The sequence below is a fragment of the Hippopotamus amphibius genome, chromosome 4 (assembly GCF_030028045.1).
Source record: "Hippopotamus amphibius kiboko isolate mHipAmp2 chromosome 4, mHipAmp2.hap2, whole genome shotgun sequence".
Taxonomy (NCBI): Eukaryota; Metazoa; Chordata; class Mammalia; order Artiodactyla; family Hippopotamidae; genus Hippopotamus; species Hippopotamus amphibius.
This window is the reverse complement of record NC_080189.1, coordinates 146,537,756-146,560,436: the sequence shown is the minus strand read 5'-3', so window position 1 is coordinate 146,560,436 and position 22,681 is coordinate 146,537,756. Positions and strand designations below refer to the sequence as shown.

Here is a 22,681-nt window from a genome sequence, read left to right as displayed (position 1 = left end):
CCCCGGAGGCGGCGCTGCGGCCTGCCCCGCCTGGCGTGGAGGGCGCGGTTGGGCCCGCGGCTGGAAGCGCGAGGGGCCGTGCGGTGGTTGATTCCCGTCCCGACGCAGGCCATGGCGAGCACGCTGGCTGCGCCCCGGCTGCCTCCGCACGACCCGAGGACGCCGGCTCTGTCGGTGGTGGACATGCACACGGGCGGCGAGCCCCTGCGCATCGTGCTGGCGGGGTGTCCGGAGGCGGTCGGCCCCACGCTGCTGGCCAAGCGGCGCTACATGCGCCAGCACCTCGACCACGTGCGGCGACGGCTCCTGTTCGAGCCTCGGGGGCACCGGGACATGTACGGGGCCGTGCTGGTGCCCAGCGAGCTGCCGCACGCGCACCTGGGCGTGCTGTTCCTGCACAACGAGGGCTACAGCTCCATGTGCGGCCACGCGGTGCTGGCGCTGGGCCGCTTCGCGCTCGACTTCGGGCTGGTGCCAGCGCCCCCGGCCGGCGCCCGCGAGGCCCTGGTCAACATCCACTGCCCGTGCGGGCTGGTGGCCGCCTTCGTGGAGTGTGAGGGCGGCCGCAGTCGCGGCCCGGTGCGCTTCCACAGCGTCCCGGCCTTCGCGCTGGCCACAGGTAACCGGCGGGAGCCTTGCAGCCCTGCAGCCTGGGACCCAACTAACACCACTAACTGCCTCCCTGAGCTGGAACCCACGCAGCGCAACTAACCCACCCCACAAAGCCTTTACAGTCAGTAAAAAGGTAATTCTAAGTATCGGCAAGTGTGTCAGCATCTTACACTTGCGAATTTGTGTGGTGCATGCAATTTGATTATCCCTCAGATCTACGCGTCTCTGGTTTGGGGAGAGTCTTGAGGAGTACAGAATTCCGTGTTTCCCTTACTCAGCGCCTCGTTCTCCACGCGTCACGCATTCCTAGAGATTTCACAGTTGGATAAAGCAAGGTCCTCTAGGGTCAAGGAAAGTGCAAAGAACAGCCAACGTACGAGGACTCCAGGCTGGCTCAGAATATGCTTGCTAGACACATTATTACCCCCTGACAAGTTAGTAAACACAAGTTACTAAAACTCATTTGCAAAAAAGTGCCTTCCCCACTTCTTGGGGGAAGAATTAAAGAATTAAATTTTTTCAAGTAGATACAGATGTTGCTGCTGTTATTCTTTAAGAACAGGAACAGACTTTGCCTAGGTCCAAATCCTGACACCTCCTTAAAGCTGTGCAACCTTAGTCAAATTATTTACCCTCTCTGTTCCTATTGTGTCTTCATTTGTTATCTCATTGTGTTTTTTTGGTGTGGATTTAATGAGAGTATGCAATGTACTTAGAATTTTTTAAAATATCTTCCTAGAGATAGATTGCAGAATATATAGGGTTGCTAGTTATAGTTCCCTAGGTGTGCAGAGCCCTTAAAAGGTTTTGATGGGTTTTCTAGTACAGAGCCTGTATGCCATGTAAAACAATGTCTATAACTATAATCCTTAGAAAGAGGGAGATCCCTACAAATTCTATCAATGAAGGCTGAATTCTATCAGTGAGGATGCTTTAGGAGTTTGACTGGAAGTGAGCTGGGAACTAATTCAGTCAGTCCAGGAATGGGGTTATCACTCCTTTTCTTCAAGCCATGCAGATCATTCTGTTAATTTGATCTTGATCCTTGTGAGTTGGGTTCCAATTTAGCCTGATTATGAATGTTATGAGTGATGCAGTAATAGCCCAGGTGCTGGAGAGTCTTAGAGTAACCTCAGGCAGCTGAAACACAAAAGTTGATAAAGAATACTGAGAAAACTAATGCCACTTTCTCAGAAAGAATGGTGTCACTCCGGATTGGGAGGGCACTTGAGGGAGACAGGAATTTATGTTAGGACTGCAGCTTTAAAAACCTCAACAGTTAAGTAGCTTGGCTACCTGATTTCCCCCTAGGCCACCCAGCAGCAGATTAGAAGCACTCTAGATTTGCGGGAAATGACAGCTGGCAGCAGGATCACCAACTACGTACATCATGGTTTGGGGTTTGTTAGGGCAGGGGCAGCCAACCCCACAAGCACAGTAATTCCTGAAAGCATCACTGTGTGACCATGAAATAATCGGTGGGCATTAATGGTCACTTTGAGTCATAAAGAAAACAAAATCCTTAAATTCTCTACTTTGAAAAATTGCCTAAAAGGCAGACTCCAAGATCACTGCTCTGCCCCTCCCCATCTCTAACCGTGTGGAAGGGATTCCATGCCTCAAAGTCATCTATAAAATGAGGATGACAGATTGCTGAGTTCATCTCCATTCCACCTAGCTAAAATGAGGACTTTTTAATTTTATTCACTGTATTTAAGCACTAGTACAGTACACAGTCAAATATTTGTTGAGTAAATAAATGAAATTAAGAAGAATAGCTGATTGGCAGATGTCAATATCTGCTCCTCTTAAGAGCCCTATTCCTGTTGGAAGTTAAGCTTTTGGCTTTAATATTAACATTTATTGCATTCTTAATCTGTGCCAACCATTCCCCACACATTATCACATGGAATTCTCAAAACAACCCCTTTGGGAGGGAAACAGCAATTCCATTTTACACATGAGGACTCCAAAGCCACACTTAGCTTTCCCCACTCCAACAGTCCCACATTTCTATCTGTTTCCTTAGTCTTCTTTCATTAAACCTGCCTTTCATGCTGCATCAGCATCAATATAAAGACATTTTTGATTCACTTTTGCTGTTAAGTGCCACAGGCATGTTTTACTCTTTTGATTATAAACTTGCTCTGTTTTGACACATCATGAGGGGTCTGTGGTTCTACTCCGTAACCGACAGCTCCCTGGTATCTTTGTAGGACTCACTGCAAACTCAGGAATACAAGAACTATTTTATTTTTCACAACTTTTTCTGACTTTGAGACCCCTCTCTGCCCTGTTGGTTGACTTAGCCACATGCTTCCATGGGCTGGCCCCTCCTCTGATATGTGTGTGAGCAGAGGTTTCCTGAAAGTGCCAAGGTCTTGGAGACAAGGCCCTTAACAACTTACACAGTTAACCAGCGAGCGTCTGCCTCAGCCATGTGACCCCTGCCCCTGTCCCCTGCCTCCCCCTTCTTGTTGCTGCCTCTGTCACACCCCTTAGCCTTCTCATTGTGCCGTGGGAAAGTCAACACAGGTCCTCTGCACTCAGAACCTTCAGCCTCTTTTCTCGGTCCAGAGGAAATTTCTCTATTGACTGGGAAAACTACTCTCCCTTTGGGACCCTCCTTTGCCAACAGATCTCCTTCCCCTGATGTCTTAGGTTTCCATGAAACAAATACAGAAAGACCTGCTTTCTCCCCATATGCCTCCCCCAGAGGCAGTGATCACTAAGCTTACTTGAATTGGGGAGGAGGAAGAGAAGAAAATGCAAGGAGGGGTAAAACAGTTTTAATGTCCCAAAACATCACCCAGCCCCATTCCTTTGGAAATACAAATTCAGGATTTCAAACAACTACTCATCAAGTGAAACTTTGGGTATGCCAGGGACTTAAAATACTCAAATAAAAACCTTAATGCAAACTGATACTGTAAAGGCCAGTGATTCTACGATGGCTTTATTCTGGGTATTTGCCTCCAGGATACTTTCATGAGATGAAAATATCTAGATAAATAAGCATATATAACTTACACAGAAAAAATGCTTTTTTTTTTTTCATTTTGTTTTGATGTTATAGTTGAAGAAAACCAGTTGTGAATAGGATCCCAAATCCTTAGTGTTTGAAGCTTTGCCAGTAGTATGAGAGGGACTTAAATTTTTCTTCATAGTTTTCATACGTTCGTATCTCAGGGTTTCCTCTCTCTCTGCCTCTATGATGTTTTCTAGAAAAGAGCCTCAGAATAGGTAACAAAATATGTATGTATACTTTAGGAAAAACATGACATTCAAATGTTCTAAAACTTACGCAAACCTCATAAAGTTAAAAATAGAAAGATGTACTTAGCTAAAGGTCTGCTATTACTTACCTGATGCATGCTCATTTTGAAAATGGATTTTTACTTCATTCCTTTTTTTGATAGGAAAACGTACCCTCACCCCACCCCCCGAAACACATATATTTAAAATGCTGTGAATTTTGTTGCTGAAATACTAAAAACAAACTTATCTTCAAACACATCTTTTTTAGATCTCCTAGTGGATGTTCCTGGTCATGGAAAAGTGGTGGTGGACATTGCATACGGTGGTGCGTTTTATGCATTTGTTAGTGCTGAAAAGTTAGGACTCGATGTTTGTTCCACAAAGACAAGGGACCTCGTGGATGCAGCAAGTGCAGTGACAGAAGCAGTGAAAGCTCAGGTCAGTACAGATGCTGCTATCATAGGAGGTACCCTCCTCTGTGACGTGGAGGCAATATAAATGACATGTCTCTACAGAAAATTAAATCTCTGTGTTCAAATTATTAGTAGTACTACGAAGAGGGTACTGGCTATAATCTTAGGCTCTAGAGCAAGACTACCTGGGAGTTGTAGTTTTGCTACTTGTAGCTTTTGTAACCTTGAACAAGCTACATAACTTCTATGTGCCTCATTTTTCCTCTCTGTAAATGGAAATTATGAAATACCTGCTGCTTAGGGAGTTGTAAGAATAAGTCAATATATGTAAAGGACTTAGGATAGTGGCTAGCCATAGTAAATGTTCAATAAATGATAACTATTATTAACTTTAATAATATATAATAATTTGTGGTTATTTAAACATATAGAATTAATGCATTATATAATATTCCACTAATTTGAAATGCTTTGATGTATATGGTCATTCTGCAAAACCTGAAAATAGTGAATGTAAAATATAGCTTACAAAATAGATTTTATTAAGTCTGATCAGACTTTCTCTTATTTCACAGAAAAAATTTATTCCTACTTAGTGAATTTTTCCTATATTGCTAAGAAGTTACTTAAATAACCACTCAAGTAACTCTAGCTTGGCTTGGGAAAATTATTGTTATAAAATCAGTTTAGATAATAATTCTAGAATATTCTTTCATTTCTAGCACAAGTCTGCCATTTTACCTAATTGAGACCTATATATAAAACTCAATTTTACCTAATTAGGACCTATATATAAAACCCATATACATATTTAAATGTTTTAGCATATGAGAATTTAATTATTCTAAGTAAAAAGTGAGTAAAGATAGAATCTAATATACTTCTACTAATAATTGTTTATGGGACTATTTAATATATCTGAGGCTTTAATTTAACATAATAACTCTATAACTTTATAACTTAAAGAACAAAATGAAAATATATACTGTATCCCTGTTCTAAATTGTCATTTTTCTAGGACTGCCAATACCATTAGGTAGAATTATTTTATGAGAGTAACTTCTGAAATTCTGAATTTACATCCATTTTCTGTTCCAGTAAGCAGACAGCTAGTAGTTTGAATTAACAATTTGACACAAAATAATTTGACCTTATTTTTAATAAAATCAAGAGAAATAAGCATCATTTTCTTAGTAAAGGGAGTAATTTTGAACTTCTTATTAAAGATAGGACTTCTCATCAGGATGGCAAGGGGTGGGCTTTGAGGGAGAAAGGATTCTGAAAAAAGTATGAGGAGTTCTGTCAGTGATGAAGCAGGCAGAAGGACTACTTTGCGAATTGCTGATTATTCATACTGCTGATGCAGGTGTAGGCAGAGGCCATTGGGGGGGAGGGGCTAAAGTAAATATAACATAAATTCATCTGTATCCTTTTAACAAACATTTACCAGGGACTTACTGTGTGTCGGACAGTGTGCTAGATGCTGGAGACCCAGAGGGAGAACAAACCCCACCACCTTCAAGGAGCTCAGACTAGTAGGGGCAGCACCCCTGTGCACAGTGGGATGTGCTGGTGCTCTTGTGCAGGTGGGGCATAAGGGCTTTAAGAGGACAGAGAACAAAGATCCCAGACATGGGCCTCTTTAACTGAGTTATAGTTGGACTCTTTGGACTTTAAGAATCCAAATCTATTCAACTACTTCAGATGATAGGTACGTGGTAGTGGAATATACTAACCGTAAGGGTACAATGGACGTAAGATCATAGTCATCTCAGCCAAGCTACCAGACACTACAGAAATCCAGAAGTTAAACAACCAGACCTCTGAAGAAGAACAGGAAGCATTGCACTTTTGGGCCTGACCAGGCTTTACCACTGATGTGACTGCTTCTCTCTGTGTGTACCTGCTGCTTTTTATGATACTGACTTCATCCTTTATGTCTTTTTTTCCCCATCCAATGGTTTCTCTTACCTAATAGCATCTGCATCCTTATACTTTTTGCTTGCTCATAGCCTCGGACAGTTCTTGTATCGATCGGGGGTGTTAATTTCAGCTTTAGATACGCATTGCTTGATTTTTCTGCATTATCCCCTTCAAGTTCCTGAGGGTGAGAATAGGACTGCCTGAGCTCCTCCTGTTTGAGCAGCCATGGCTGGCCTCTGAACTGACCATCCTGGGGTCAGTGCTGGAGTCAGTGCTTCAAAGAGAGTGTTTTTTTTAGCGGGGGGAGGATATGTGTATAAAATAGGACTGTTCCTTTAGTAGAGGCTTTGTGCAGGATGATTTCCTTAGAAAGGGCTCAAAGTATAAGAATCCTAACTTCCAACAAAACTATCGTTATTCATCTAGAGGAAGACATAATTTCTAGTATTTAGTGCTGTGACCCCCCAAATATTTTTTAAATGATAGAGATGGAAAAATTATGTCTAAGAGTACCCCATATATGTTATTTAAAAGATAAAGTTGAATGAAAATATGTATTTTACATGTGGTTGATAATTATTTTATTTACAGTTTAAAATTAATCATCCTGACAGTGAAGACCTTGCCTTTCTATATGGAACTATATTAACAGATGGAAAAGATGCTTATAGTGAGGAACCAACCACCAACATCTGTGTGTTTGCAGATGAACAGGTATTAAAACTGCAATTTTTAAGCACACAGCCAGGTAATGTGGAACTAGAACACTGTGAACACTCTTATCTTCGTTTATTCTGAAACAGGTTGACAGAAGTCCTACCGGCTCAGGAGTGACAGCCCGAATTGCCCTACAGTATCACAAAGGGCTTCTAGAACTGAACCAGACCAGAGCCTTTAAAAGCAGTGCAACCGGCTCTGTATTCACAGGGAAGGCTGTGAGGGTGAGTGGCACCCTTAGCGTCTCGTTTGTAAATATGCTACTTTTGAGACTGTGGAGACCTAAGTTGGGTGTTAGATAAGTTTCTTCATTTAACTCTTAGAAGAGAATTTTAAGACAGGGCTGAATAAATGTCTATTCAACTAGGATATTGGTTTTCAAAGTGTGTAAAGGACCTTGGGGTCCTGTCCATGGGTCCCAAAGTCGAAGCTATGTTCATAATAATACTGAGACGTTGCTTGCTTTTCACATTCATTCTCTCACACGTGTACAGTGGAGTTCTCCAGGAGCTGCATGATGTGTGATATCCCAACTGACTGAATGCAGAAGCTGGGATATCAGCTGAAAGAGACTCTAGCTGCCTTTTGTTAATCCAGACATTAAAGAGGTTTGCAAAAATGTAAAAAATGCCATATTTCTCATTAAATTCTTTTTTTGTTTTGGCAGATATAGTTATTTCCACAAAATTTGTTGTTTATGATGAAATGTAATGGGCTTATTATTTTTGAATGAATTAATGAACAAGTATCTTTAATTCCCAATATAGCAAATATTAATTGATGTAACCAAAATAAACAAAAACTCTTTGAGGTCCTAAAATCTTTTAAAATTGAACTATAGTTGATTTACAATATTGTGTTTCAGGTATACAACCTAGTGATTCAGTGTTTTTGCAGATTATATCCCATTGTAGGTTATGATAAGATATTGGGTATAATTTCCTGTGCTATACCGTATATCCTTGTTGCTTATCTATTTTATAGCTAGTAGTTTATATCTGTTATTCCCATACCCCTAATATGTCCCTACCCTCTTTTCTCTCCCCTTTGGTAACCACAAGTTTGTTTTCTATATCTGTATGTTTCTGTTTTGCATATACATTTATTTGTATTATTTTTTAGATTCTACAAATAAGTTATATAGTATTTGTGTTTCTCTGTCTGACTTTCACTAAGCATAATATTCTCTCAGTCCATCCATGTTGCTGCAAATGGCATTATTTCACTGTTTTTTATGGCTAATATTCTGTGTGTGTGTGTGTGTGTGTGTGTGTACCACATCTTTTTCATCCAGTCATCTGTTGATGGGCACTTGGATTCCTTTCATGTCTTGGCTATTGTAAATAGTGCTGCTATGAATATTGGGGTGCATGCATGAATTTTTGAATTAGTGTTTTCATTTTTTCCAGATATATACCCAGGAGTGGAATTTCTGGATCATATGGTAGTTCTCTTTTTAATTTTTTGAGAAATCTCCATATCATCTTCCACAGTGGCTGCAGCAATTTACATCCCCACCAAAATAGTATAGGAGGGTTCCCTTTTCTCCACATCCTCTCCAACATTTCTTATTTGTAGACTTTTTGATGATAGCCATTCTGATTGGTGTGAGGTGGTACCTCATTGTGGTTTTGATTTGCATTTCTCTAATAATTTCACATGCCTGTTAGCCATTTGTATGTCTTCTTTGGAAAAATGTCTATTCAAGTTTTCTGCCCATTTTTTTTTTAAAGAATTTTTGATGTAGACCACTTTTAAAGTCTTTATTGTTACAATATTGCTTCTGTTTTATGTTTTGGTTTTTTGGCCCCAAGGTATGTAGGATCTTAGCTCCCCAACCATGGATCAAACCTGCACCCCCTGCATTGGAAGGTGAAGTCTTAACCACTGGACTGCCAGGGAAGTTCCTTCTGCCCATTTTTTGATTGGATTGTTTGTTGTTGTTTTTTGATATTGAGTTGTATGAGCTATTCGTATGTTTTGGAAATGAAGCCCTTGTTGGTCACATCATTTGCAAATATTTTCTCTCATTCCATAGGTTGTGTATTTGTTTTGTTGATGGTTTCCTTTGCTGTGCAAAAGGCTTTAAGTTTAGTTAGGTCCCATTTGTTTATTTTTGCTTTTATTTCTTTTGCCTTGGGAGACAGATCCAAGAAAATATTGCTACTGTTTATGTCAGAAAGTGCCTATGTTTTCTTCTAGGAGTTTTATGGTTTCATTTATGTCTTTAAACCATTTTGAGTTTATTTTTTATGGTGTGAGAGACTGTTCTAATCTTATTGTTTTATATGTAGCTGTCCAGTTTTCCCAGCACTACTCATTTAAGAGACTGTTTTTTCTCCATTGTATACTCTTGCCTCCTTTGTCTTAGATTGACTGTAGGTGCATGGGTTTATTTCTGGGCTCTCTATTCTGTTCCATTGATTTTTATGTCTGTTTTTATGCCAGTATCCTGCTGCTTTGATTACTATAGCTTTGTAGTGTAGTCCTAAGTCGGGGAGGGTTATACCTCCAGCTTCATTCTTTTGTCTCAGGATTGCTTTGACAGTTTGGAGGCTTTTATGGTTCCATATACATTTTAGGATTGTTTGTTCTGGTTCTGTGAAAAATGGCCTCAGTATTTTGATAGAGATTGCATTAAACTTGTAGATTGCTTTGGGTAGTACGACCATTTTAATAATATTATTTCTTCCAGTCCAACAGCATGGCCTATCTTTTCATTTCTTTAAGTCATCTTCAGTTTCCTTCATCAGTGTTTTATAGTTTTCAGCATATAGGTCTTTCACCTCCTTGGTTAAGTTTATTCCTAGGTACTTTTTTTTTTGACCTGATTTTAAATGGGATTGTTTCTTACTTTCTCTTTCTGATATTTCATTATTGGTGTATAGGAATGTGACCGATTTCTGCATATTAATCTTGTATCCTGCAACCTTGCTGAATTTATTTATTAGTTCTAATAGTTTTAGGGTGAAGACTTTGGCATTCTCTATATAGAGTATCATGTCATCTGCAAATAGTGAAGTTTTACCTCTTCCTTTCCAATTTGGATACCTTTTATTCCTTTTTCTTGTCTGATTGCTATGGCTAGGGATTTCCAGTACTAGGTTAAATAGAAGTGGTGAAAGTGGGCATCATTGTCTAGTTCCTGAATTTAGTGGGAAGGCTTTCAGCTTTTCACTGTTAAGTATTATATTGGCTGTGTTTGTCATAAATGGCCCTTATTATGTTGAGATATGTTCCTACTATATCCACTTTGATGAGAGTTTTTAATCATGAATGGATGTTGAATTTTGTTGAATGCTTTTTCTGCATCTACTGAGATGAGTATGTGGTTTTTGGCTCTCCTTTTGTTGATGTAGTGTATCACATTGATTGATTTGTGTATGTTGAACCATCCTTGTGACCCTGGTATAAATCCAGCTTGATCATGGTGTATGATTCTTTTTACGTATTGCTGGATTTGGTTTGCTAATATTTTGTTGAGGATTTTTGCATCTATATTCATCAAAGATATTGGCCTGTAATTTTCTCTTTTTAAAGTGTCTTTGTCTGGTTTTGGTATCACGGTAATGGAGGGTGAGGTCCTCAAATCTTAGGGTCTAAAGGGATCCTGAGACCAAAATATTTGAGGACCATTAAATTACAGTTTGGATTTTTTTGTTTTTATTCTATAGGAATGTTCCATTTTATATAATAAATGTGAATGTCCTGAAAAGTTGTGGAAAGTATTATTTTTGTAATGGAATCAAATTATAAATGAGCTAACAGAGCTAATTAATGAATTTACTTATAGTAGTAAGTGAAATCTACTACAGTATGATTAAATTGCTTATAGGAAATGAATCTACTCACAAACAGTCCTTTAATATAGCAAATAATTTATCCTAATAAAGACTTTTATATCCTAATATAGCTGTTTTTAAAGTTTGATTTTTCTGAATATTAAATTTTCTTTAAGTTGGGGATTCCTATATAATACATTGATCTTGTGGGATATGAAACCATTTATGTTGTATGTAAAAATTTGGAATACATTGTCTTCAAGTCTGAGATTCAAGATAAAATAACAATTGACAACTTATTGGGTGCTTCACTATGTGTCAAGTTTCTAAGCTAAACACTTCATATATACCATCTCTTGTAATTCTCACAAGAATCCTATGAGGTTAGTACTGTTATCATCCTTTTTTTTAACTGTTTTTTTATACTTTACAATAAACTGCATATATTTAGAGTGTACAATTTGGTATCCCAATCTCCCAATTCATTCCCCCCCAACCCTCCCCGCTTTCCCCACTTGCGTCCATATGTTTGTTCTCTACATCTGTGTCTCTATTTCTGCCTTGCAAACTGGTTGATTTGTACCATTTTTCTGTAGTCCACATATATGTGTTAATATACAATATTTGTTTTTCTCTTTCTGACTCACTTCACTCTGTATGACAGTCTCTAGGTCCATCCATATCTCTAAAAATGTCCCAGTTTCATTGCTTTTTACAGCTGATTAATATTCCATTGTATGTATGTACCATATCTTTTATCACAAATGATAAAATGGGGAGTTAGAGTTTTAGATCATTTGCCAGAGGTCAAACAAGCTATGAAGGTGAGTCTCTCTGAGCAGAGCCTATACTCTTAACCACCATATTTTCTTGCTCATAGGCAAAACATTTGATGCAGATGGGCAGTTTCACCCACATGAGAGTGAACTCAACTCTCAACCACCCACTAATGATGATTCCCAAACCTTCATTCCTATCATGCTTAACTGTGCCTCTCCTGAGTCTAACACTGTCCACTGAACTCATCTCAAGATGATTGTCCCAGAGAGAGCTGAAACTCAACTTGTTAAAAAGTTCTTCCTTCCTAAACGTTCTTCCTGTCTCATTCCCCATCTTGGTTAATGGTGGCACCAGCTTCATTTCCAAGATAGAAACTATGGTCATATTTAACTAATCTCTATTCCTCACCTCCTGCGTACATCAGTCCCAGGTCTATCAATTCTGCCTCCAAAAAATCTGTATATTTTGTTCTCTGTTCTCACAGAAAACTGCCCTCCTGTCTCTAGATTTAATTGATGAATTAAGGTTACCTCTTATCAGGTTGCTGGGTTTCTAGTCTCTCTCCTCTCCAATTTATTACCCAATTTACAGCTAAACTAAATATAAAAACACAAATCTGGCCATTTACCTTAAAAAACTTCCTATTGCCTATATGATTAACTCTTGGGTTCTCTTAACTTTTTAAATTTATTTATTTATTTATTGGCTGTATTGGGTCTTTGTTGCTCTAGGTACAGTGAGTGGGGGCTACTCTTCATTGCGGTGTGCAGGCTTCTCATTGTGGTGGCTTCTCTTGTTGTGGAGCATGGGCTCTAGTTTCTCAGGCTTTAGTAGGTGGGGCACGTGGGCTCAGCAGTTGTGGCACACGGGCTTAGTTGCTCCGTGGCATGTGGGATCTTCCAGGACCAGGGCTTCGAACCCGTGTCCCCCGCATTGGCAGGCAGACTCCTAACCACTGCACCACCAGGAAAGTCCCATCGTGGGTTCTCTTTAGAATGATAAAATTTGAGAATACAACTTTTAGGCTAGATAATCTATGAGGGCAGTATTTTGATATTCTTCTTTCATCTTCTCTTTCCAGGAGGCAAAATGTGGTGATTTTAAAGCTGTTATAGTGGAAGTATCCGGACAAGCCCATTACACAGGTACAGCAAGTTTTGTAGTAGAAGATGATGACCCACTGAAGGATGGATTTCTTCTTAAATGACTTACATGACCTTTAAGGGCTTTCTTTAAATTGTTGTCAGTAATTTTTCTCTGAATTATGTGGAAAACTATATCCAAATTGTACATGTAAGCCAACTAACATGCTTTCTGAAGTAGGACACTGTGGCTAAATGTGAAGTCATTATTCCTCAATTTGCACATGTATATTGGTATAAGTATCACTTACAGAATACAAAATGCCCCACATGCAGAATACTTTTCTAATTATTAACACATCAGGTAAAATTAAAACCTTAATTCTTGTTACTTTTAAAATATCACCCTGTGGTAATTACTACCATATTTTAAGTGCCCTCTGAATAATAGCTTGACTTGCAGCCCTCCCTACAAATAATGTAAAGTAATGAGTTTTACAAGTTTATTGTTTTGGTCTTCCAGTTTTTGAGTAAAATAATGCCCTCTCGCTAAGCGCGGTGCAAGGGAGACAGGTGATTATAAAGTCTCCACCCTTCGCAGCATAACCTGGGAAGGAATGAGGTGCTCAGCTTCTTTGGGCGGAGGCGGTTGCAGCTGCTGCCAGGATGCCCCGCGCTGCAGACCCCAGGGCCCTCGCCTGTATACTCAGGAGACCAAGACGCAGGCTTCTGATGTATCTTTAAGGCTCTTACAGAAGGGGTTGTCTACTGCATTATTGAGGTACAGGTACACAGTAGGAGTCCATCAGTGACTCTGTGCAGCAGGGAAAGCCTCCTACTCTACCAACTACATGCCGGGTAGTTTGAAATGAAAGAAATGTTCAAGTATTGGCATTCTTGCAAGTTACTGGCTGTGAGCCTCTCAAAAAAAAAAAAAACTTGATCCTTATCAGTCATAAAATGAAGTATTAAAAGTTGTTCAACATGTGGTTCTCTCAATACTGAGTAGACTCTTTTTTGAGGTAAGTAACAGTAGTTCTTTTTCTGAGCATACAGACAATGAAGTAATTAACTCACTTCCATGGCTGTGCCATTCAGCAGGTCTGCACAGAGCCAGCTATGAGGTCTGCGATTGAGTTGCCTGACCAAAACCAAGGCTATAAAGCTAATGTTCTTGCTTTCCCTATTAAATACACAAAAACTAGTGTTTTCCACACATTATCTCTTAAAATCTGTGGTAAAGAATTCACTTACCTCCAAAAAAAATCACTAAATGTGACCAAGGAGTTGTCTACAGATTAGGGAGATTTGCTGTACTTTTTTTTTTTTTTAATAGAAATAGAACCACTATTTTCTCTTTAAATTTCACAGGTCACATTCATTTAAAAAAAGACACATACATTGTTTAGAAGTTACATTTTACAGCATTTTTTAACGTGCACACACATATCCCCTGATCTAATGAAGTACACTATGAAATTTGTATTATTATTCCATGGTTACCAAGGGTGGGGAGTATTTTATCACTGACATTCTTTAGAATTGTTAGCATGTGGTGACAGTAAAAATGCAGACGGACATTTAGTGAGTTTTATTATTGTTTCAAAATTCTCTACCAACAGTGCACCCAATGATCAACTACACCCAGGCTGGCACGCCCTCTGCCTGCCCATGGTATGCCACTGTTTTTATCTCGTTCATGAATATGAGAGACATACAAGTCAGAAGTGTTAAATAACTCTCCTAGGGTCACATTTGAGGCTGTCAATCTAGGGCTTCTGACTCCAAGTCCAGTATTTTCCTGCTACACTGCCTCCACTTCTAAGACAGGACAGCCAGAACTTATTCTATGATATAGTACTTTAACAAAAATGTTATATTTCTTGAATATTGAAAAATAAATACTGCCTAAATCTTCCTAAATTCTAATCCAAACCAGAGCCAAACCGTTGCAATAATATTCATTCCTTCTGTGTTTCACTGTGTCTCCCGTGGAGTCAAAACCACTAGGGAAATCAACTGCTGTTCCTTTCACCTCCATGTGTCTAATCAGTCACAAAGTCCTGTGGATTCTGCCTTCTGAATACTGCTCACATCTATCCTTTCCATCCTTGCTAAGGGTCTTGCCTCATCACTAACTTCTTTCAAGCCACCTCCTTCCCCTCACTGGTTCCTGCCTAGTCTTCTCAAGTATCATCATAAACAAAATGAAACAAACACCCCTTGTCCACCTTCCCTCTTCAGCCTGCTGTCTGTCACCCCTATTTCCTTCCCTTTGTAGTCAAGCTTCTAGATTCCTTACTCTCTTCTCATTGGGTATATTTTCCATCTTCCATTTGCTAATCAACTACTGCAATCTGGTTTCGACCTCATTACTCATTGGAAACTAAGCTTGATCTAACGGCCAGATTTAATGGTCTCCCAAAGGTTTATGCAATCCACGGTGGACACTGCTGCTTGCTCCTTGCAGGCACGTGTGTGAATTACCCAGGGATCTTAGAATGCAGATTCTCATTTCTTAGGCATGGGGTGGGGAGTTTCTAACAAGCTCCCAGGTGATGCTGATGCTGCTGGTAGGAGGACTGCAGTTTTAACCAATTTCTTTTAATTCGCCGTTTGGGCCCAGGCTTTACAAGTGAGTCTCCGCTACTTGGAAACTTCTCCTTTTAGCTCTGAAATACATAAGAAGGCTGTTAGTTCCCTACCTGGAGGTAAAGAATATAGCTGACCTCATCATCACAGCAACTTTTCTGAGAAGAGGCTGAGAAAATTACATTATCCTCTTTTCTGAAAAGCAAAAGCAAAACACCCTGAAACATGGCTGATTTCTGTTGGCCAAATATGCCTCATTAAATACATCTCTCATCTGCCTAGCTTTCCTCCCTTTACCTGCTTCTTAATTTTTGCTTCTCCCTAGCATTCTGCCCATGGTTCCTTTCTCTCTTCACTCAATCCCGTATTCCTGTCATCACATTCATGCCCGCGGTTTTCTCTCTTGTAGAAAGGCTGACATCTCCCACGTCTCTAAAGCCTAAGCTCCAGAGCCATGCAGCAGATTCCCTGCTTGGTAGACAAACCAGACTCATCTGCCCCCTAGAATGTGCCCCTCCTCCCGTATCTCCTAACTTGATTAATGGCACCACCACCTGTCATCGAGTCCGGAACCTGGGATCTATCCTTGGCTCCGTGTTCATGCCATTTTGATGGCATGTCTGTTGATGCTCTGAGGTGGGTGTCTGTGGATTTGGCCGGCGTCATTCCTTTCTCCTTTTTTCAACAACACTCTCCTTTCCCTTTGGGAAACTATCCATCCCCTGCATGTAGCCTTGCTGGGGCTGCCAAGCAAGGGGTACTCCAATCAGACTCTCTCCTCTAAGACCTGGGATCTTGAGAGAAATGACATAAGGTCTGAAAAACTGTTGAAACAGACATTCCTATAGAGCCCTAAAGAGATCACCCTCAGTTCCTTTCTGCTATCTCTACCTCCAGAGCTGCCCTGACTTCTCTTGTTCTTGGGGGTTGGCTCTTAGACTATTCTTTTGAAATCCCCCTATCCTGTCAGTAAATTCCTTCTGCTTAAATGAGACCGTGCCCTCACTGTATTGCTTATATCCAAAGACTCTAATCCATATACTGCCGCCTTAAAATCTCTTCTCCTTCTTCACTGTAAATGCCTTAGTTTGGACTCTTTCATTTCTCCCCTGGGCTATTACAATGCCTTAACTGGTCTCCCAGTTGCCAGATTGTCTTCCTACAGTCATTATATTTTAAAACACCATTTACGACACTGTAATATATTTGTGTTTGCCTAAAACGGTAAGGTTCTTTGGGCTGGGATTCTTATTTGTTGTTTCTGAAAACCTAGCACAGAGAAGACATACTAAATAAACTAATCTGTTATATATTTTTGTTTTAGTTCAGTGGTTTTCAGCTGAGGTTGCCCCCCCCCCCCCACCGGAACATTTGGCAATGTCTGAAGACATTTTTAGTTGTCACTCCTGCCATCTTGTGGACAGAGGCTAGGGATACTGTTAAACATCCTACAATGCATAGTGTAGCCTCCACAACAAAGAATTATCTGGCTCAAAATGTCAATAATGCTGAGACCGAGAAACCCAGTTTTATTTTACCATCTTAAATGAACTTCATTTATACTGTAAGTTTCCAGTGGGATATTTTTCCTCACTGAAATAAGCACCCAAAACACTAATATTGTTGATTCTAAGACCTGAACGTTTACTAGTCCTTCATTAGATCACTGTTCCTCAAAGGTGCATCAGCATCCCTTGCAGGGCTCGTGGCTGGTCTCCATCTCCAGAGTTTCAGATTCAGTAGATTTGGGGTGTGGCCTGAGAATCTGCACTTCTAACAAGTTCCCAGGTCATGCTGATGCTGCTGGTCCAGGGTCCACACTTTGCAGACCACTGCTTTAGAGAACCTAAGGGTTAATCACACTTTCCCCCATTAGAGGCCATGTCCAGAAACTTGAGATGCAGCTTCCCTGGGCAGGCTGGCCCTTCCTATTCCTGTATCTTCCCACCAGATACCTGGAGCTGCATCTGTGGTGACTGCTTCTCTGGCAGCACCTTAAATTCAGACCACACCACATTCTAGAGAACTGATGAAGGCTGCCAGAAGGGCAAGGAACCGATGACTCTTCCCTCTTCCCAGACACGTATGAGACAGTAATGGGCCTGAAGTCCAGGTCCTTGGAAACAAGGTGACATCCTGCCTCCAGAATCCCTAGCTCCTCAAAGCACCTGTATCAGAGTCACCACTGGGGTTTAGACATGGGCCCATCCTCAGTAACCCTGGGAGTCAGCCAGTGAATGTGCATTTTAATAAGCTCATTTACAGTAGTGGTTCTCAAAGTGTGGTCCCTGGAGCGCAGTATCATCACCACGCAGCAACTCGTTAGAAATGCAAATTCTCAGGCAGGACCCCAGACCTACTGAATCTGAACCTCTGGGATTGGGCCCAGTCATTTTTGTTTTAAAAAAGCCCTCTAGGTGATTCTGTTGCGTGCTGAAGTTTGAGAACACCCGCTTTAAGTTCTTCTGCTCCCTCAAGTTTAAGATCTCCGAATTTACATTGTTTTCCACTTCAGGTTCTAGATTCCTTTCTTACCTGTAGATGCCAGCAACACCCACAGGAAGCAAAGCAACCCCCCTCCCCCGCCTCTCTATAGGACCTGTGTATCCACCAAGAGAGCTTGAGAGTGAACCCCTGTTGAATTTGGCCATCTGTGGGAGGGCCAGTCCCGCTTTATGTGATCTGGCCGGGCAGTGGTCCCTGAGGAGAACGACCCGGCACTCTCTGAAGCCCACCCGCTGGCCGCGTAACCTCCGGGAGACGTGATATCCTGGACCGGCTTTTCCGAGGGTCCTCGGCCGGCGTCCTGCCCCGCGCTCCTGCGTAAACACGCGGTAACCTCGGCAACGCCTCGAACGCACGTCAAAGGCTCTGCGGGTCCAGGGCGACGGTCAACCCTCCGGCCCAGCGCGACTCCGGGCAGAGGCCTCGGGCCGGGGCCCCGAGCCGCCTCGGGCTTGCGGCCGCCTCCCCCGGTGCGGGATGAGCAGCCCCGCGGCCGCCGCGGGGCCGCACGGAGGAGCCGCCGCCGGTGCGCTCGCCCGTGAGCACGGCCTGGCCGGGCAGCCCACGCCCCGGCGCCCCCTCCGCGGCCGGCGCGCCTGGCGGGACTTCCTCCGCGGTGGCGGCGGCGGCGGCCGTGCTCTCCTTGAGCGGCGCGGCGGCCGCGGCGCTGGGGAACCAGAGCGACGCGAGCGGGGGCGCCAGCAGCGGCGCCTCGGCGGGCGGCGGCGGAGGCGGGCGCGGGGCGGCGGAGGCGGCGGAGAGGCCGCCGCTGTGGCACGGCGCGGCGGTGGCGGCCCAGGCGCTCGTGCTCCTGCTCCTCTTCGTGCTGTCTAGCCTGGGCAACTGCGCCGTGATGGGCGTGATCGTGAAGCACCGGCCGCTCCGCACCGTCACCAACGCCTTCATCCTGTCCCTGTCCCTGTCGGATCTGCTCACGGCGCTGCTCTGCCTGCCCGCCGCCTTCCTGGACCTCTTGGCGCCGCCCGCCGGGCCCCGGCGCGGCCTGTGCGCCGCCAGCCGCTTCTTCGGCTCGTGCTGCGGCATCGTGTCCACGCTCAGCGTGGCGCTCATCTCGCTGGACCGCTACTGCGCCATCGCGCGGCCGCCGCGGGAGAAGGTCGGGCGGCGCCGCGCGGGGCAGCTGCTGGCCGGCGCCTGGCTGGCGGCCCTGGGCTTCTCCCTGCCCTGGGAGCTGCTCCGCGCGCCCCGGGAGCCCCCGGCGGCGCAGAGCTTCCACGGCTGCCTGTACCGGACGTCCCCGGACCCCGCGCAGCTGGGCGCGGCCTACAGCGTGGCGCTGGTGGTGGCCTGCTACCTGCTGCCCTTCCTGCTCATGTGCTTCTGCCACTACCACATCTGCAGGACGGTGCGCCTGTCGCACGTGCGCGTGCGGCCCCTGACCACCTACGCGCGCGCGCTGCGCTTCTTCAGCGACGTGCGCACCGCCACCACCGTGCTCGTCATGATCGTCTCCGTCATCTGCTGCTGGGGGCCCTACTGCTTTCTGGTGCTGCTGGCCGCGGCCCGGCAGGCCCGGGCAGCGCAGGCTCCCTCGCTGCTCAACGTGGTGGCCGTCTGGCTGACCTGGGCCAATGGGGCCATCAACCCTGTCATCTACGCCGTTCGCAATCCCAACATTTCCGTGCTCCTGGGGCGCAGCCGGGAAGAGGGCTACCGGACTAGGAATGTGGACGCTTTCCTCCCCAACCAGGGCCGGGCTCTGCAGGCCAGAAGCCGAAATCCCCTTCGAAACCGCTGCACCAACCGCCTGGGGGCCTGCAGCAGGGTGTCTTCTTCCAACCCGACCAGCGGGGCAGGAGGGGACGTGGCCATGTGGGCTCGCAGAAATCCGGTTGTGCTTTTCTGCCGGGAGGGGCCACCAGATCCTGTGACAGCAGCGACTAAACAGCCTAAACCCGAAGCCGGGGATACCAGCCTCTAAGAAGGCTTGGGATGCACAGCTTGTGAAGGCAAGTTTTCACGCGCTTCAACTAACGATACAGGATTTCGGGGAGAATCATGTATTTCATAAAGCCAAACATTTGAAAAAGAGACCGAGGGGGAGGCTCACCAGTTCCCCCAAACAACATACAAGGCCATGTCCTTTCTTTCAGATGTGCCAAAAGGAATGTAAAATGCAAAAATTAAAAAGATCTTAAACCACACAACCAAGCATTGTGAACTGTAAGTGCCAAAAATGACAAAAATAAAATTCACAATTACTGAAAAGCTCACATTACGGGAATCACACTGTGAAACACACAAAAAATTCAGTGAATGCAACTGGTATTTGTTCATATACATAGTTTCAGGAAAGAATGAAGACCTTAAGAATTGCTTGAAGACCCCTCTAAATCACCAGCATTCAACAGAACTTCAGATTTCTAGAACTTGCACCTCTGACACATGCCTTGGGTGCTTAGGTTAGGAGTAGAAAATGTTTATCCTTACACACTTTGGTGCATTTCCTCCCCACCTCCACTCCCCATAATCTTTGTGGAAATTTTTAAATTTATATCCCATTTAAGACCATTTTAGCATTTTGAAAAAGTTTATTACTATAAAATTCAACCATTTGAGAGGCAGATAGAAGTATAAACACAAAGAAATGTGGCTATTTTTTAAAGAATTTCAAGATTATACTTAGAAATTAATGTCCCCAATCTAACCCCCAAAATTATCTGCCTTGGAAGCTTTGAGACTTAAAGCTTACTCTAACCTGCTGCTTTTGTTTCTTATGATTTAGGGGTGCCGCTCTCAGAAAACTTTCACATTCTTAAAAAATAATTTTCATAGTAGAAAATCTTTGCATTTGAGATAAATTTGATTTTTGGATGCAGCCAAAAATGTAGTTTGAAGTCAAGTTGGTTGAATCATGTGAGTAATAAAGTAATAAAGTATAAAGTAATAAGCTTGGCTATCCTATGTAGCTTTCAACTAACTGAAGATGATTCCAAAGAGGAATTAAGAAAAAGATTTTGAGAAGTAGGCGTATTCATGGAATAAGCATAAAGCTCTCCAAGAAGATCATGTTCTCCTACATTTGGAAGTTTGGGTATATTTGTTTAATAGTACTTTTAAAAATAGTTGCTTTATAAACATGACATTAAAATAACGTGGTCTATATTTGAAAGGGGAAGGGCTGTAGGATCTATTATGTGTAATAGAGTATTCATAACTTAGGGATAAAATCAGAGAGGTACTTCAGTCAAGCCAGAAATACCCTCAGAAGGGTGCAAAACAAAGATACTTTTTTAAAAAATTCAAAAGCACAATTCAGGATTTATGTGGGTGAAACTTCTCACATTAAATGCCGCTGTACATAGAATCATTTACTCAGAATTTTAAAAGATGTTTTTGTGTTTTCTCCCTCTTTCTTTCCTTTCTTCCATCTTGCCCCTCTTCAGTATTTCACAGACTTCATTGAATAAATAAACTAGATATGAAGCATCAGCTCTCATATAAAGATTTTAATGTGAAATGGCCACATTTTTTTTCTTGCAAAGTATTTAAAGATCTTTATTAGTATTTAACTTTGTGTGTGTGACAGATGGGTGTATGTCATTATTTTGTAATCCAAGATGGAAATATATGATTCTTGTCAGAGCTAAAGATGTTTTAATTTTTTCCCTTTCTCAAGGCATCACACAATCAGAAGTTTGTGAATTATCTGTAATATATTTTCCTACACTGAGTGTAGTACAGAATACATCAGATCATCTCTCCTCTTTAGCATTTATAAAACATTTACATGCAGTGAGGCTGAACTCATGTTTAACAGATATCCTGTTAAAGACAAAAAAGTTGTATATTTTTCACATTGTGAGAAAATGGAAGTCATGTCTGATATTTAGGGGAAAACGATAAATGATAAAATGATACCTTTCCAATTATGAAAGGTATCATAGAGCAGGAATTCAGCAACTGTGAATAGAGGCAGAAAAAGAGTTAGAGATCTTAGGGGAAAGAGGAAAGCGTATTGCAAGATAGGGTATTGCCTGAGAAGAAGAATTGAAGGAAGACATTTAAAAATAAATATAGGCGGAAAAGGAATTCCCACCCTAACTCTTGGTAGGCAGGTGTAGGAAGTTTTAGGAAGGGGGTGGTTTGGGAAGGAGATTGTTCTGTTAGTGGTTCTAAGAGTAACGGTGGGTAAGAACGTGAGGGGAGAGAGAGAAAGTAGCTAATAAGTTACTGAACAATTTACAGTGTGGTGTGTGTTTTTACATTTGAGGCTATACAACCGGTCAGTGATAGAACTAGGACTTGAATCTCAGAGCCCCGTATCCCCTTCCCTACCCTCTGTTGTCCCCACAAAGGTCAATGGATAGAGAAACTAAGGATGAGAAGTTGTGGTGCTATCATCAGCATCACCACCACCAGCAACATCACCACCATCTACTGGCTTTATCTTGTACTTTATGTAGAACAAGTGTCTGGGTGCTAAGGCTGCTAAAGGGTAGAAATCGCATTACCTGCCTTAAGAGGGTGTACAGCCCAACTGAGGACTTTGTGCTTTCTAAAAATTGGCCATAATCAGGACTCTAGTTTACCTGTAAGGAAGAAAAGGTGCAGTATTTTCAGAAATGTTTGTCAAAGAAGAGATGGGTTTAGAAGAAAAAGACATGTAGATAAAAGCCAGGAACCAATCTGGTCCAGTTGTAAATACTTAATTAGTGCTTTTTAGACAAAAATTAGTGCCTTGAATAAAAGATGTGAAAGAATGACTCAAATAAATATGACTTAGACCTTTTCTCATGACTTAGTGGGAAAAGGAGAAAGAGAAGCTATGCAATATTGGGATGGATTAAATATTGCTTAGACATAAAGGCCAGAATGTAATCCTTCATATTTCATTTTTAAAAAAATTTATTTATTTTATTTATTGGCTGCATTGGGTCTTTTTTGCTGCATGCGGCTTCCGCAGTTGCAGTGAGCGGGGGCTACTCTTGGTTGTGGTGCATAGGCTTCTCATTGCAGTGGCTTCTCTTATTGCGGAGCACTGACTAGAGGCACG

The 22,681-nt window shown here is 42.5% G+C and overlaps 2 protein-coding genes across 2 annotated transcripts; both read left to right on the top strand.

Annotated features, from left to right (window-relative positions):
* The first annotated feature begins 35 nt into the window (after positions 1–35).
* L3HYPDH (trans-L-3-hydroxyproline dehydratase) lies at positions 36–13,071 on the top strand. Its single transcript, XM_057733485.1, has 5 exons — positions 36–619; positions 4,139–4,308; positions 6,798–6,920; positions 7,010–7,147; positions 12,567–13,071. The coding sequence occupies exons 1-5, from the start codon at positions 112–114 to the stop codon at positions 12,690–12,692; spliced, it is 1,065 nt and encodes a 354-aa protein (XP_057589468.1). The 5' UTR covers positions 36–111; the 3' UTR covers positions 12,693–13,071.
* Positions 13,072–17,700: 4,629 nt separating this feature from the next.
* GPR135 (G protein-coupled receptor 135) lies at positions 17,701–19,851 on the top strand. Its single transcript, XM_057732616.1, has 2 exons — positions 17,701–17,905; positions 18,150–19,851. Exons 1-2 carry the CDS (start codon positions 17,701–17,703, stop codon positions 19,604–19,606), a joined length of 1,662 nt encoding a protein of 553 aa, XP_057588599.1. The 3' UTR covers positions 19,607–19,851.
* The last annotated feature ends 2,830 nt before the right edge of the window (positions 19,852–22,681 follow it).

Bases quoted from the DNA above. Each gene is read 5' to 3' on its own strand.
- GPR135 (XM_057732616.1), top strand. From the start codon at position 17,701: ATGCCAGCAACACCCACAGGAAGCAAAGCAACCCCCCTCCCCCGCCTC. The intron at 17,906-18,149 runs GTAACCTCCGGG...CGGGATGAGCAG, and splicing joins GAAGCCCACCCGCTGGCCGC to CCCCGCGGCCGCCGCGGGGC.
- L3HYPDH (XM_057733485.1), top strand. From the start codon at position 112: ATGGCGAGCACGCTGGCTGCGCCCCGGCTGCCTCCGCACGACCCGAGG. The intron at 620-4,138 runs GTAACCGGCGGG...CATCTTTTTTAG, and splicing joins GGCCTTCGCGCTGGCCACAG to ATCTCCTAGTGGATGTTCCT. The intron at 4,309-6,797 runs GTCAGTACAGAT...TTTTATTTACAG, and splicing joins CAGAAGCAGTGAAAGCTCAG to TTTAAAATTAATCATCCTGA.